We start from the raw sequence: 16,419 nt of genomic DNA, 5'->3' as shown, positions 1-16,419 counted from the left end.
AGGATTTCAGCGGTAAGTATAGACTTGGACAAGCCTGCAGGCCACTTTAATTCCCTGTTTGCGGTGTGCTGGAGAACACTTCTCCAGGTGTTCCCATGTCAGTCAGCCTCTTAAGTGGCCTCAGCATCAATCATCCAGAGCAGAGCTGCCTGTTTCTTTTAGGTTTCCAATAACCCCAGCATTGAGCCACCGTTCCAAATGGAAGAATCAAATCCAATGTCTTCCTGTTATATGCAGGCAGCCGCCACAGATCCCCATCACCACAAGCGCCAGTATGGTCTACCCCGGAGCCATCACCATGGCGACAACTACACCCTCACCCCAAATGACGTCAGAATGCTCGAGCGCGTCTGCGAGTCCCGAGCCGCCCATTCCCGTCATCCAGAGCACGTACAACATGAAGCTGGAGGCCACCCCAATGGCCAACAATAACAACAACAACAACAACAACAACAACAGAGCGGTGGTCAACGGAGAGGACGACATGGACATGTACGAAGACTTCGACGACGAGCCCAAATCAGACTATAGTAGTGAAAATGACACACAAGAGCCAGTCACCGCCAACTAGAAGTCCGATGGCGTCTCAGCAGGCATGCAGGAGGATGCCACACTGTCAAGACGACAGCCTCAAGGTTTAAAAGAAGGACGACACCAACCTGGTGCAAGCCCACATGCACATGTGGCTTCAATAACATCAACAAAAAAGCTATTTGGTCTTAACTGTTTCTTCACGTGTGTTGTAATTTAATTTTGGGGGGGTCATTGTGATGACGAACATCCGAACAACATGGCTGCAGCCTACACAACAAAAAACAGAACTTGAAATTATATGACCATGTTTCTGAACAATTTGCTGATTTTGTTCCTCACTCAGGTATCGTGTGCCAGCCTACAGCGTGTGAATGTGTCTGATTATGGCTCTTTTAGCGGAAAGCAAAGGTCACACGAAGCAATCGTCTTCATCATTTAGTGCTTTGGTGCCAAACAAGTTGTGTCAGGAGAAAGGCTTAAAGAGGACCTGTGATGATTTAAATCTATATTTAAAAACACTTCCTTGAGGTTTAGATTATATTTATTGGACATATTTATTGGTGTACATTTTGCCACAGTCACATTTATAACCCGTTTTTTGAGTCTGCCCGCAAGATGTTCGATTCGGTAGGCGTTCCATGATTGCAAATGAAACCACAGCCCAACCTCTCTAAAAGTACCATAATGTAGCTTTTAAACATGTTGAACACTGTTTGAGTATGTATCTTGAGGTCGTCAACGATATTTTTTTTTCCAGACACGGTCAAAAATAAACTTCATAAACATTACCATATTTTACGGACTATGAGCCACACCGGTGTGTAACCGACACCCAATAAATTTTAGAAGAAAAACTTATTTTTTTCATATTTTAGCCGCACCACACTATAAGCCACAGATATATTCCGGTACGTCGTCAAATGAGATATTTACATCGAAAGATTTGGTAAATGTTTATTTACTAGTGGTTAGAGTGTCCGCCCTGAGATCGGTAGATTGTGAGATCAAACTATAAAAATGGGACCCGTTACCTCCCTGCTTGGCACTCAGCATCAAGGGTTGGAATTGGGGATTAAATCACCAAAAATGATTCCCGGGCGCAGCCACCGGTGCTGCTTACTGCTCCCCTCACCTAACATGGGGTGAACAAAGGTGATGGGTCAAATGCAGAGAATAATTTCGTGTGATAATCATTGGTACTTTAACTTAACATACCCTAATTATTTCCAAACAGTGCCTGCAACATGGCAGTAAAACAGCTGATCAAACAAAACCGAAAAGTCAGTGATGACGTGATTCATTATTTATCAGATGAAAAAGATTTGGCCATTTTTTTAAAAGTTTCAAAATGTTTACAGAATTTTTCTTCATTATAATTTGTAAACCATTTGAGTTTGAAGAGTTTCTTAAAATCGATCGCTATAGTAAATTGTTATATTTCTTTGCTTATTTCATTCCATAGTTTAGCTGTTGGCAAAGAAACATCCAAATATTAACCGCACCTTAGTATAAGCCGCAGGGTTCAAAGCTTGGGAAAAAGGTAGCGGTTTATACTGTAATCTGGAATATGCGGTATATAGATTCACCCGGGGACTGGCCACTCCCCGCTTCAGACGGCATAAAAAAGCTGTTTTTAGCAGCATTTATGTCACGGCATGTTGCTGGCAATATTAATATTCACATGCCATGATTTGATTACTTTTTTGAAGCTCCTACCCCCTGGCTAAAAGCTTGACTTAATGTTCCAATAAGAACGTCCACCTCGCTGTGTGACATCACGACGTAGCCAGACTGCAAAAGCCAGCAAACAGAGGCATCCAAAACTCTCCATCACGCCATAACGTGTGAACCTTATGATGTGACATTTTGGCATTGTTCAACATGAGTACCGTATTTTTCCGAGTATAAGTCGCTCCGGAGTATAAGCCGAAAATGCATAACAAAGAAGGAAAAAAAAACATATATAAGTCGCACTGGAGTATAAGTCGCATTTTTGGGGGAAATTTATTTGATAAAACCCAACACCAAGAATAGACATTTGAAAGGCAATTTAAAATAAATAAAGAATAGTGAACAACAGGCTGAATAAGTGTACGTTATATGACGCATAAATAACCAACTGAGAATGTGCCTGGTATGTTAACGTAACATATTATGGTAAGAGTCCTTCGAATAACTATAACAGTGGTTCTTAACCTGGGTTGGATCGAACCCTAGGGGTTCGGTGAGTCGGCCTGAGGGGTTCGGCGGAGGTCAAAACACACCGAACTCATCGTGTAAATACAAACTCCTCCCATCGGCGTATTACAGATACGGCAACAGCAGACCGATGTGCAGGTGTGTAATTTGTTTTGAGTTGGTTTTGTTGTTTGAACAAGGTGATGTTCATGCACCAGTAAACCAAAACATGGTAACACATTATTATGGGACACATATTCATCATTAATTAGTTGTTTATTATCATGCAAATTAGTGATACTGTATATTGGCTCTTAACTAGTCATTATTAAGTACTTATTAATGCCTTATTCGGCATAATAACCCTAACCCTCTAACCCTAACCAAATAACTCTAAATTATGTCTTTATTACTTAGAATATGTTCCCATAGATTCCAAATAACTCTAAATTAAGTCTTTTTTACTTAGAATAAGTTCCCCATACTGAAGTGTTACCAAAAACATAACTTTGTCTTGAATTTGAAAAAAAAAAAAAACGTTTTATTTTTCACTAAAGAAGGGTTCGGTGAATGCGCATATGAAACTGGTGGGTTTTGGTACCTCCAACAAGGTTAAGAACCACTGAACTATAACATATAGAACATGCTATACGTTTACCAAACAATCTGTCCCTCCTAATCGCTAAATCCCATGAAATCTTATACGTCTAGTCTCTTACGTAAATGAGATAAATAATGTTATTTGATATTTTACGGTAATGTGTTAATAATTTCACACATAAGTCGCTCCTGAGTATAAGTCGCACCCCCGGCCAAACTATGAAAAAAACTGCGACTTATAGTCCGAAAAATTCGGTATTCAACATTTTCTAAGTCGGGAAAGAAGAAAATCATCATAGGTCCCTTTTTAAAACAATATCAGAAGGTTAAAATCTATCAAGCCAACCTTAGTTAACATCACTAACTCCTTCCCAGTCGGAGTTCATCTGACTGATTGTAATCAGGCCAGAATGCTAAAGGGCCAAAAGGTCGCCAATCTGAAGGATTGGAAGAGCGGCGAAGGCAGCTTTGGAAGCATTACAATCTTCAAATTGATGTCGTACAATGTGTCGCTACACATCCTTCTCTTAAACGCTTTAGCCCCCATTTGGACGGCAAGTTTAAAGTCTTAGCTCTTTTTCCTCAATCTTAATTCTTTTTGGACATTGTAAATCTTGAATGGACACTAAGACGTCTTAAAACAGAGCACAGTCATCAGGGCGGTGGCAGTGATTACTGTCCTCGTCTTAAGGCCGGAACATTTGTACACTAGAATACAAACTTGGTCAAGTGCACTTATGATTTTTTTCCCTCATTCTCGTTGTTGCTTATCAACAAGCATTTGAAAGAAAACAAAAGATGGCAAGTGACCGCCTCCGCTTGATGCAACTCCTCCATTTGGACACTCAGATCCTCTTTATAAGGCACAAGGTTTAGGTGGACTTCCCCGCACCCCCTCCTCTCCCTGCCATGCCCTGCCCGGAGTCACCTCAGCACCACCTTGGGGGCGCCATCTGGGAACGCCAGGGAGGGTCCTAGAAACAATAAAAGTGAGGCGCGCGTTCCTCATTGTGCTCTCCATCAAAGCGCCGAAAAGTGAGGTTCTCAACAGGGCATGCCCACCGCGGCCCACTCACCAGATGGAACAAGTACATCAAGCTGTGGGGGATTATTAAAATGACTGACGACTGGCTATCATGTGAGATGCGCCATTATGAATGCATGACTTCAGCTATTCCCCCTCGCTTGCCCTTGAGACAGGAGCTCACTGAGGACCTCACTGGCCGCTCACTGCTCACTACATCTGCATCACCTCTATTTATTTATTTCACAAGCTTCACTCTGGACATGTTTTCCTCCTGTTTGCTGACTGCTTTGTCTGTGATTGTAAATATGTTCTTGACCAGGCCTCACACGCTGGCTGGAGGCTACTTACACACAAAAGACTTGACTGTGTGCTCACGGGGCAAAGAAAGACACAAAAAATAATAATAAAAAAAAAAACACGAACTCATAAAGGAGACGCTGTTTCAGAAGTGTTTGAAGCACTGGATATAAATTGTCTGATTAATGTGAATCTGTTAGAGGAAGAAAAAAAAAAAAACCCTACCATGAATTAACAAAATTCCCTAGATGGACTCGAGTGGGTTTGCTCTCACAGTCGCCAGATTTTAGTTCCCTTTTCCTTTGTCGACTTGTTTTGTTTATTTATGCAAAGATGTGCGATGGATGCATACTTTAGGGCTGCCTTGTGTTTCCAAGTGTCACTAAAACAACAACAAAAAAGGACAATCAGAGCGGGGATGCTTGGATTGGGAGTTTGCAAATTCAACAATTATTCTTAATATATAGGAAATCTTATTTTATTTGAATTTTGAAGCATAACTTATGTAGCTTAATCTATTTTATTTCTGTCATTGTATGATTTTAAAAAAAAAGTCGCCATACCTCATGAAGATGCTGAATTCTGTAATTTAAGAAGCAATCCAACAAGTACGGTTGTCACTAAAACAAGAAGCACTTGATGTTAAAGCTCATCATGTTTGAAACGTGCTGTTGAAAAGTGGGAATGTGCATATATTTATAAGTGGCAAAATGTTTTGTATCAATCATTTCTTGTCACGTGATCATGACGATCCAGCCATGTGCAAAAGGAGCCCTTCCAAGGACAAGATTTCTATGCTGATTCATGCTTTTTACTGTATTTTTTTTCTTTCTTCTTTTGCCATGAATGGAGTGGGACTGACTGCTGGCTGTGTGTTAATTTAATCAGCACAATTCACTGACATGCTGGACTGGTGAAATACTCGCTGCTGTTGAGGAGGTACTTTTGTTTGTGAAGCAACACTGTGTCAGGCTCTTCCATCATTAGAGCCCCTTTTTTGGACTTTGCTGGCAGTCTACGTAAAAAATAAAAATAAAAAATAAACTTTTGTTGTTTTTCCTGGCAGGTACCTACGGTATAGGCCAATGGCAAGTATTCTTCGGGTGTTTTTAGAGAAAATACATAGTGTCTGTCGCTGCTTAAAAAAAAAAAAACTTTATGTCTGAATATGTAAATAGTTTATCATATCTTGTACAGTCCAATGTAAAGTTTTTAATTCACCTTCATAATGTTGCCATCGTGTTCACATTCTTTCCACATTACAAAAAAAACAAACAGATTATTTGCTTGGTGATATCGCTCAAAAGATAAAATACATGTTTTTTTTTTTCTTTTCTTTGTTTGGTTTGGCTTCTTAGTGTACACCAGCAGGTTTCCATGTGCAGTATTGACGTGAGGTAAACTTAAGGTGAATCCTTTTACAGTGGTTGTGTGCGTGTGTGTGTGTGTGTGTGTGTGTGTGTGTGTGTGTGTGTGTGTGTGTGTGTGTGTGTGTGTGTGTGGAGTGCAATCTCCCCTAGCTTTTGTAGTATTACTATATCAAGTTAAAAAAACAAATATATTTGGGTGCATCTAGGCATCATGAAAATGTGCATACTTTGTAAAAAGAAAAAAAAGAAAAAAAAAAAGAGAAATTATCCCCAAAAGAATGAGTTGAGGCATCAAATGGTGGGATATAATTTCTGTCTCAGTGCATTGTAACAATCTAACAGGGCTTAGCAGAGTAGCAGCCTGTTTTATGCTCATTTACCTCAAATATTTTCCCCTCCCTTTGTGTAAAAGAGAGAGTTTCTAACATCACTCCATCTTTTGTACTGCTGTTGACACTTACAAATTAAAAAGGCATTTTGTTTAAATACGCATTGTGGTTCTCACTGATCTTCTTTGTGTCAGAGGTATGGGGGGGGAAACCCACAACCTTGTGATGTGTCCAGATGTGATTTGAAAAAGACATTCATTATTAAAATAATTCAACTCTTCCTTGATTTGCAAAGTTTATAGCATGCAGTTGTTTGCAGGAGAGCAACAACAAAAGGAAAGAGCTCAACATGTCTGACCAACTTTTTTTAATTGGGCCATATTTTTAAAGTGGTATTGTCAAACTATTAAAAGTGTTATATTATATGTACAGTTTTTAATTTTGCATGAGCAAAATGTACTTAATGTTTTTATTAAACACCGTTAACATCAAAATACTGTCTACTTTTTGTAGACGAACATATTGATGTGGATTCATGTTATTGGTTTTCTGTTTTTATTCTGCCATAAGGAGGCTCTTCGTTTAGAGCCTGTGAGCTACCAATAGCTTGCAAGCTGATTTTGAATAGCTCACTAAAGTGTCAAACATCCGTCCATCCATTTTCTATCGCTTGTTCCTGACGGAGTCGCGGGGGTTGCTGGAGCATATCTCAGCTGCATTCGTGCGGAAGGCGGGGTACACCCTGGACAAGTCACCACCTTATCGCAGGGCCAAAACACACATATTTGTTGAAACTCTCAGTATTTGTATAATTGCACTGCAAACTATTTTCTATTTGCCAAGATTTGAAGCATTTCCAGAAATGTCCGCAGATTTAAGAGCTATTACTATTTTTTGGTAATTGGCTTATCTTGATTTTAGCATGAATACTTATAATTTTTCAATTGTAGTTTGAAAATGTTAAAATTGAGAAAATAGCTATTAAAATTTTGGTTTTCCCCAAATAAAAATGTGTGTTTATATCCTGCAACATCTCGTGTGTGCTTAATTTAAAATTGCAAGTCGAATAATGCTTATTCCCAGAAGAAAATATGTATTTCTATCTTACAAGTCCTGCTAATTTCTAGATGTGCAAATCTTCATTTAGGATGTGTTAGCAAGTAAACTTATCCAGCCGTGCAGCTAAGTAATCCAATTACTTTAAAGGGTTTTCTCCCATAAAATCTAGTCTTTTTATCTTGGCTCTTTTTTGCAGTGTGTTCAATGCAATCAGCATGCTTCTATTTAATAACAAAATACCACAAAATATTATAAAACAATGGCCACATTGTTTGAGTCCACATCTGCTTACTGATTGAAGTACGATTTAAAATTTGCCAGTCATATAGATGAATTTGTCAAAGTACCTCTACTGTTGATTTTTTTTCTAATACTGACTGCTGCCGGCCCTAATTAAACATTTTAAAAAGAAAAGTACTTTACAATAGGAGCTGGATCATTTAAAAAATGTCTTTAAAATTTATGTCCAGTTTCAGTTTTATTTCAGTTAATTTCCAACATGCATACGATGCGATGTAATGCATCACATATTTCCAGTTGTTTCATTACGGCACGTTCAAAAGTGAGTAGGAAAAAGCAGAGCTTATTTATTCTTACCCTTTTCGTATCATGGCAATGTTATCCAAATTGTATGAATGATACATAACACATACTACAGTGTGTTTGGGGGCAGCTGGACTAACGACTTGATGTGAGTGGAGTCAAAGTCCATGCACCTATTGAACATATTTTATTTTCTACATAATGCCTACCAGTATTTAACTTGTGTACCTCGGACAAAAATTTTGTCAAGTAATATGCATCATAAATATAGTAGATAACGTGTCCAAAGTGTGGCCGGGTGGCGTTTTACAGCCCACAGCACATTCTTGAAATATTAAACCAAATCAAATTAAACTTTATTTATATAGCACTTTTCATACACAAGCAAGTGGCAAATACAAAGTGATGTACAAAAAATTAAATATAGCACACACACACACACACGCACACACACACACACACACACACACACACACACACACACACACACACACACACACACACACACACAATTTGGAATGCGGACCAAGTTTTTGATCATCACTTGTGGGGACCACCCTTTCTACAGGTTGTGGAGGCATAAAAAATAAAAAGAGGTAAAATGGCCACTGCCCAGTTGGATCAGACACGTCTTTAAATCTCTGGATTGATGAAGTTATGTGCTGATCATACTTACTGGGGACCCTGGGGCAAAAACAGTTAATGTGGTTCATGGGGACAAAATTTAAATGATTTTGCATTATTCACAAAAAAATTGTACGTGACTACTGAGGACAGTATAAAAAAAAAAAGTTTAAAAGTCTCAAACTCAAACTAACCAGTAAACATGTTTTATGGGCCAAAGCTTAAAAATCACTTAGTTATCTTCAGAATGGTTTTGACTATTATTTAAAAGGTTTCCCTTTAGGGGATCTGTTTTTTGGTCCCCATACCGTCAGAGGTCCCCTAAAGGTGACTGTGTAAACAGAGTGATGTCCCCATTAAGTAAGCATTGCCAGAACACACGCACACACACACACGCACACACACACACACACACACACACACACACACACACGACTATAGACAATAACAAAACAAGCCACTTTTTCACACTAGAAAACAGTTAAATCCAGCCATCTAACAAAAAATAAAAAAATATGAAACAAATGATCAAATATTTGTAAAAATAAAAATGGATATACATAAATAATACATAAACATTTGAATAATAATGTAACATTGAAATAATAATAGTAGTAAGACATTAAATTACAAAAAAATGTAAGAGAGTAACATGATCAGTAAAAAGCCTGACTAAAAAGATGTTTTTAGCCTTTGAAAAAAATGACAACAGTCTTTGCAGCCCTGAGGCCAGAGTGGCTAAATGCCGCCTCACCGTGGGTCTGGAGCAGGTCAGATAGGTAAGAAGGCACAAAGCCATTAAGACATTTAAAAACTAGTGATAGAACTTTAAAAACGTCGTTGAAGCAGACGGGGAGCCAATGCAGCGACTTTAAAACTGCAGTAATATGCTCCCACCCTCTGGTTTTAGTCAGCACACGTGCAGCTGAGGTTGTAATAATTGTACAAAGCATTAAATGCTAGTGGTGTTATCCATGGTTAAGTTTAACGGGAATATTTGCTCAAAATAGTATGTGTGATTAAATTGCGTTCACACATGATCAAGGCAATATTTTTGTGAATAATCACATGCGAATACTTGTTAAATTTGACAGCCAAATATAATCAATCAATCGATCTTTAATAAATATTTACTTATATAGCTCTTAATCACGAGTGTCTCAAAGGGCTGCACAAGCCACAACGACATCCTTGGCTCAGATCCCACATGAGGGCAAGAAAAAACTCAACCCAATGGGATGACAATGAGAAACCTTGGAGGGGGCCGCAGATGTGTGGAACCCCCCAACCCCTTAGCATAATACTGTGAAGTGAAGTGAATTATATTTATATAGCGCTTTTCTCTAGCGACTCAAAGGGCTTTACATAGTGAAACCCAATATCTAAGTTACATTTAAACCAGTGGGTAAAGTGTCTTGCCCAAAGACACAACGGCAGTGACTTGGATGGCGGAAGCGGGAATCAAACCCGGAACCCTCAAGTTGCTGGCACGGTAAATCTACCAACCGAGCGTTGTGACATAAGAGACAAAAAAGAGCAATTTAAGTGATGTAATGAGAAAAAGCGAACATTAAATAATAACTAACAATAAAACTCTTTGTCAACTTTCACACAAACTGTTGCCTTTTATTTGTAGATTTTTTTTCTTCACAAAATAAAATAATTCAAAATGGTGTCCGCATTTTTTGACTTTTCAGTATGTGGCCCACCACTAAGGTATAAAGTCACTCCTGATATATATATATATATATATATATATATATATATATATATATATATATATATATATATATATATATATATATATATCAAGGGAGTAGGTTTGATTTTGAGATTGGTGGGGACACAAAAGTGCTCCAAGGCAACACTCTGAAAGTTTACTTTTTTTTTTTTTTTTCACATTAGCAATCAAAATTTCACGTCATGCAGATGTTACAGGGTAAAGTAACTAAAATGAAAGCAAAGGAGACAACTTCGAAGAGTTCTCATCTTTACTCTTTAGTGTAGGGCTGTAGTGCAACTGTGCATCATACTGTCAATTAACATAGCCTACTGTCCATCAACAACATCAGAAATACATTCATGCAATACAACATTGTAAATAAACATAAATGAACTGTAATAAACTTTTCCCCAACTTGTGTTTAAATCACTCACAATTTTTCCCTTCATCTACTTCTTTCTATTGCTGCTTTTGTACTGTAAATATGTTACATGAAACAAAAAAAAATTAAAAAAATTAAACGGAAAGGTGAAATCCGGCGATCTGATTGGCTGTTAACCGTGGTTTAAATATTGAGCACGGCAACTATTCTAAAGCCTTATCACAGCGTAGGCTATCACTCCGCCTCAGGCACGTATGACTGGTATGAATGGAAGTTGTTGTCATGTATCATTGACAACGGACTGTTGCAGTCCGTAGAAAAAGACAGCTGATGTTTTTACGATGTTAAAAAACGGACTAAAGTAGTTGAATTCACATGTTTAAGGTTAACTTTCACCTCCGGGGAGGGTTAACAATGGTAGAGGGGACTGAGCATTGACTTTCACCTGGAAAAAAGCGGAGAAAAAGACGAGATGCAGTTCTAATTTGGAGCTAACGTCTGGATAGGTGGGACTGTTTTTTCCACAGTGAGGAGTGACAGCGGGGACAGCCAATCACACGTAAGTTAGCATGAAAGTGGCAACCAATCAGGGAGCGATATTTAGGTTAGAGGCGGGACTTCCAGCATAGACCGGCATTTAACCCTTTCTGTGCTATAATCATTGACTAAACATTACGGGCAGCGGTTGTATTGATAGTGACTACACAGTAGCGGTTGGATATTGGTAGGGACGTGTCCCTAGCGTCCCTACCCAATTCTACGCCCTTAATATATATATATATATATATATATATATATATATATAAATATATATATATATATATATATATATATATATATATATATATATATATATATATATATATATATATATATATATATATATATATTTGCATGTTCTTCCCGTGAATGCGTGGGTTCCCTCCGGGTATTCCGGCTTCAGGTTGACTGGCAAGACTAAATTGGCCCTAGTGTGTGAATGTGAGTGTGAATGTTGTCTGTCTATCTGTGTTGCGATGAGGTGGCGACTTGTCCAGGGTGTACCCCGCCTTCTGCCCGATTGTAGCTGAGATAGGCACCAGCGCCCCCCGCGACCCCAAAGGGAATCAATGGTAGAAAATGGATGAGATGGATGGATATACACACATATATATATATATATATATATATATATATATATACAGTATATATATATATATATATGTATATATATATATATATATATATATATATATATATACTGTATATATATATATATATATATATATATATATATATACAGTATATATATATATATATATATATATATATATATACAGTATATATATATAAACACATATGTATTATTTTGCTTTCTGGCTCATTTTACAACCTGACTGCAGCAAAGTAATAACTATGAAAGATGAAACGTATGTACTAAATTGAGGGTTAATAAGCACGGGTCTACCTGATTATAACTGCCACAAGTGTTCATGTAACTACAGTAAATCCTTTTTGTAAATCCAATCTTGGTCATATTTAACCTGCTAAAGTTTCTGCAAGAATAGTTACAATGTCATTGGCTGTTTTATCTTTGGACACGCCCACCTTTTGAAGCTATAAAACGTGCATGGCAGAGATTTTAAAATCTTCTGTAATGTCAACATTTTTTCTTCTGCTGTGCTGAACACAAACTTCTGTTTTAAGCTGCACAGTTTGACAGAAGCCTTTTGTTACTAGCCATACAACCATCTACGTGTAAGTTATTATGCACATTAAATTACAGACATTAATGTTTCCTGTGTGTGTACATGTTATTATTACACATTTTAGCAATCTTTAAAATAGCACATCATGTTTGGAAAGTAATTAATATCTAATAACTGATTAACCCATTTGTAAAAGTTAAACATCGAATAGAAATGATATTTTTCACCCAAAAAATTCATTGTGAAAACAATGTGTGCAAAACTCAAAATTTAACAGTGAATATCTCCTAAATTCTATGAATTTGAAATTGATTTAAAATTAACGTTGCAAACAAGTATTACGATTGCAATTCAAATTGAAATCAAAAGAAGCAGAGTAGAAACTGAAAGAAAATCCAATTGATCATTTCGCTGTAGCATTCTTTATACTTTTATTCATTGTATGACTATTTCTAAATTCAATGGAAGTATTAAAACCATATGAACATGATAAACACTTTATTTTAATCACAGCAAATTATTTTTATTATCAATTCAGAAATGAAAGCACCCAGCCTTCCGCCCGATTGTAGCTGAGATAGGCACCAGCGCCCCCCGCGAACCCAAAGGAAATAAGCGGTAAAAAATGGATGGATGGATGGAATTGAAAGCATTTTCTTTTAAACCAGGGGTCTCAAACTAAAATTACCTGGGGGCCACTGGATGCAGAGTCTGGGTGAGGCTGGGCTGCAAGAAAAGATTTCCATCCATCCATTTTCTACCGCTTATTCCTTTTTTGGGGTCGTGGGGGGCGCTGGCGCCTATCTCAGCTACAATCGGGCGGAAGGCGCTTACACCCTGGACAAGTCGCCAGTCATCACAGGGCCAACACAGATAGACAGACAACATTCACACTCACATTCACACACTAGGGCCAATTTGTATTCCTTGTGCACCACAACTTTCTCTGTGCAAATAAGACACGTCGGGGTGCTCCTGTTCTCAACAAAGAAATATTGCATCTCCCACTTTTCCTGGAATTGTTTTTGCTCATCACTAACATTTCTCTTCACTGCAGGCTTTGGAAAATACATATTTGGGGTTGTGTAATATATTTATATTTAGCCTACGCACGGAGAATAATGTTATTTCCGCAATGTGTGTCGTTCCGCTTTTCCTCCTTACAGCAACACGGCGGTCGGCAGATAATAGTACCGGGATAGCGAGCGCAAAAAAGTGACTGCTCCAGGAGTGTTATACGGCATCATATAGAAATATATGTAGTGTTCACCGTGTGAGGAAGTGCAAATTAAACAATAAAAAAAACAAATAACAATGTGAATTGGCCCAGGTTATCGGGGACTGTTATTACTGACGGACAGGTGTCGGGGTGTGACTGCAGCCAGGCACGTAAGAAAACCCTCGTCTCCATGGTTACGTCTTTGTCGCTTTCACTCATTTGCCGCTTTTCCACTAACGCAGGGGTAGGCAACCCAGAACGTTGAAAGAGCCATTTTGAACCCAAATAACACAATGCTGTCAAGCACCGTTCATACAAAACTCGCAGGCCACACGAACATTAAACTTTCATATTAAGGTGGGCGCCGCAAAATAATGTCTCGCAGGCCGCGGTTGGCCCACGGGCCGCATGTCTGAGACCCCTGTTTTAAACGTATAATTTAATTTGAGTTTATATTTTTTAGAGAATGCTTTACTTTATCTAAGTAGTCCAAATCAAGTTAGTTTGTGTATATTAGTATGGTGATACACTGAATTATTTTTTTAATTTGATTTTGGACTCACCAGGATGTTCTTCTTTTTCTCATAGGTGTTACATAGAGGAACAACTTGTGTTTCAACAACAGCTGATTATTATGCACAAGACCCTGACCTGGTAGTGAATGCAAAGGGAAGGAATGTGTGTGTTTACGGGCGTGCGAGAGAGAGAGAGAGAGATAGAGAGAGAGAGAGAGAGAGAGAGAGAGAGAGAGAGAGAGAGAGAGAGAGAGGGAGAGGTCAACTTGAGAGTTAAGTGTCCATCATTCCTATCCGGCCCCCAGCCACCTTTTGCTCATTACCATCCAATCTTCACACAGTCCGGCGCTCAAATGATGCCAATGTTGATGCTAAATAAAAGTTCTTCAAGTGCTTGACTGTCCATCCCCGCACACAAACATCTCCATTAGTCGAACAGTATTGTAATGTTGCGAGGAGGAATGAAAGCCAGAGTGTGTCACTAACACTGCTCTGCGTAATGTCTCAGCAGCAGCAGCAGATTGTTCTCAGCAACATAAATCCTGTGATCATTTTCCAAGCCTGTATTGCAAACTAACTAATGACACGGGGAAAACGCTCTGTTGTTTATGCATTTGTCTTCACATTATTGTGAGCGCTTCATATTTAAAAAACAAAACAAAAAAACATGCTGAGCTGTGGATATTCAAATTGCGAGCACGGGACACATCTTTATTAATATGTCGCTTTCTAATGTTTGATTTGTTGTCGAAAGCCAGTACGAGGTAAAATAACACAGGGTCATAAACAACTATGCTATCCATCATACACTTGTTTTTAACATACATATATCCTAACATGGAGACTAAGGGCCTGATCTACTTAGGTTTGCGTGCATTAGAACATGTGCAAACTTGATAGGGTTTACAAAGCTGATCTACTGAACTTGCGCACAGAGTATTGGCTCTCTTAAAGGGCACCTGTGAGGATTTTATTCTACATTCAAAACAATTCTTTGAGGTCAACATCAGTGGTTCTCAAACGTTTTTCACCAAGTACCGCCTCAGAAAAATCTCTACTCTATAAGTACCAACATAATGACCAATATTAAAATTCAGTAGCATAGTACACTTAAGTATTCATTAAAAACAAGGCAGAGGTTTTATTTTACAAGTATATTTAATATTTTTGGCAACTGTAACATTACACGCAGTTTGAACAGTAACAATGTGTTCGAATAGAGGAAAATTACACACTGTACATGAATCAAGTGATTTTTTGTACCAAAGTTTAACAATCACCGGTGTAGATAATATGTACTGCTTATACTTTGGTGTAAATTTTGCTCCACTATCTGCGGATGTTGAATGTTGATTCGTGGATGCGTTCCCTTTAAATTGCAAATGATGCGTTTAAAGTTAAAGTTAAAGGGGAACATTATCACAATTTCAAAAGGGTTAAAAACAATAAAAATCAGTTCCCAGTGGCTTGTTTAATTTTATGAAGTTTTTTTTCAAAATTGAACACCTCCCGGAATATCCCTAAAAAAGGCTTTAAAGTTCTTGATTTTCCCTATTTGCGATGCGACTGTCGATTTCCCTGTGACGTCATACAGTGCTGCCAATACAAACAACATAAAATGTGCAGACCAAACGATCAGGACTTTCGCATCTTGTGACACAGGAGCAACTTAAATCCGTCGATTGGTAAGTGTTTGTTTTGCATTAAATGTGGGTATCTAGTTTCAAATGTACATACAGCTAGCGTAAATAGCATGTCAGCATCGATTAGCGTAGCATGTTAGCATCGATTGGCTGGCAGTCATGCTGCGACCAAATATGTCTGATTAGCACATAAGTCAACAAAATCAACAAAACTCACCTTTGTGATTTCGTTGACTTAATCGTTGCAAATGCATCTGCAGGTTATCCATACATCTCTGTGCTATGTCTGTCTTAGCATCGCCCGTAAAATGTGCAGACACTCTGGAAAATTCAATGGGGGTCTGGCGGCAGATTTCTTGCCAGTGGTGCAACTTGAATCCCTCCCTGTTAGTGTTGTTACACCCTCCGACAACACACCGACGAGGCATGATGTCTCCAGGGTTCCAAAAAATAGTTGAAAAAACGGAAAATAACAGAGCTGAGACCCGGTGTTTGTAATGTGAAAATGAAAATGGCGGGTGTATTACCTCGGTGACGTCACATTCTGACGTCATCGCTAAAAGACCGATAAACAGAAAGGCGTTTAATTTGCCAAAATTCACCCATTTAGAGTTCGGAAATCGGTTCAAAAAATACATGGTCTTTTTTCTGCAACATCAACGTATATATTGACGGTTCCATAGGTTTG

The 16,419-nt window shown here is 38.3% G+C and overlaps 1 protein-coding gene across 4 annotated transcripts in view; it reads left to right on the top strand.

Annotated features, from left to right (window-relative positions):
* The window catches only part of LOC133540699 (transcription factor SOX-6-like), a 213,816-nt gene extending 207,320 nt beyond the window's left edge, over window positions 1–6,496 (top strand). For all 4 annotated transcript variants that reach the window (XM_061883555.1, XM_061883544.1, XM_061883536.1 and 1 more), the window contains one exon: window positions 238–6,496. In XM_061883555.1, the coding sequence (XP_061739539.1) occupies window positions 238–571 (334 nt within the window). In that variant the 3' untranslated portion in view covers window positions 572–6,496. The remainder of the gene's footprint in view (window positions 1–237) is intronic.
* Window positions 6,497–16,419: the final 9,923 nt, after the last annotated feature.

Source organism: Nerophis ophidion, linkage group LG02 (genome assembly GCF_033978795.1).
Source record: "Nerophis ophidion isolate RoL-2023_Sa linkage group LG02, RoL_Noph_v1.0, whole genome shotgun sequence".
Classification (NCBI taxonomy): Eukaryota; Metazoa; Chordata; class Actinopteri; order Syngnathiformes; family Syngnathidae; genus Nerophis; species Nerophis ophidion.
This window is presented reverse-complemented; position numbering and strand designations above follow the sequence as displayed.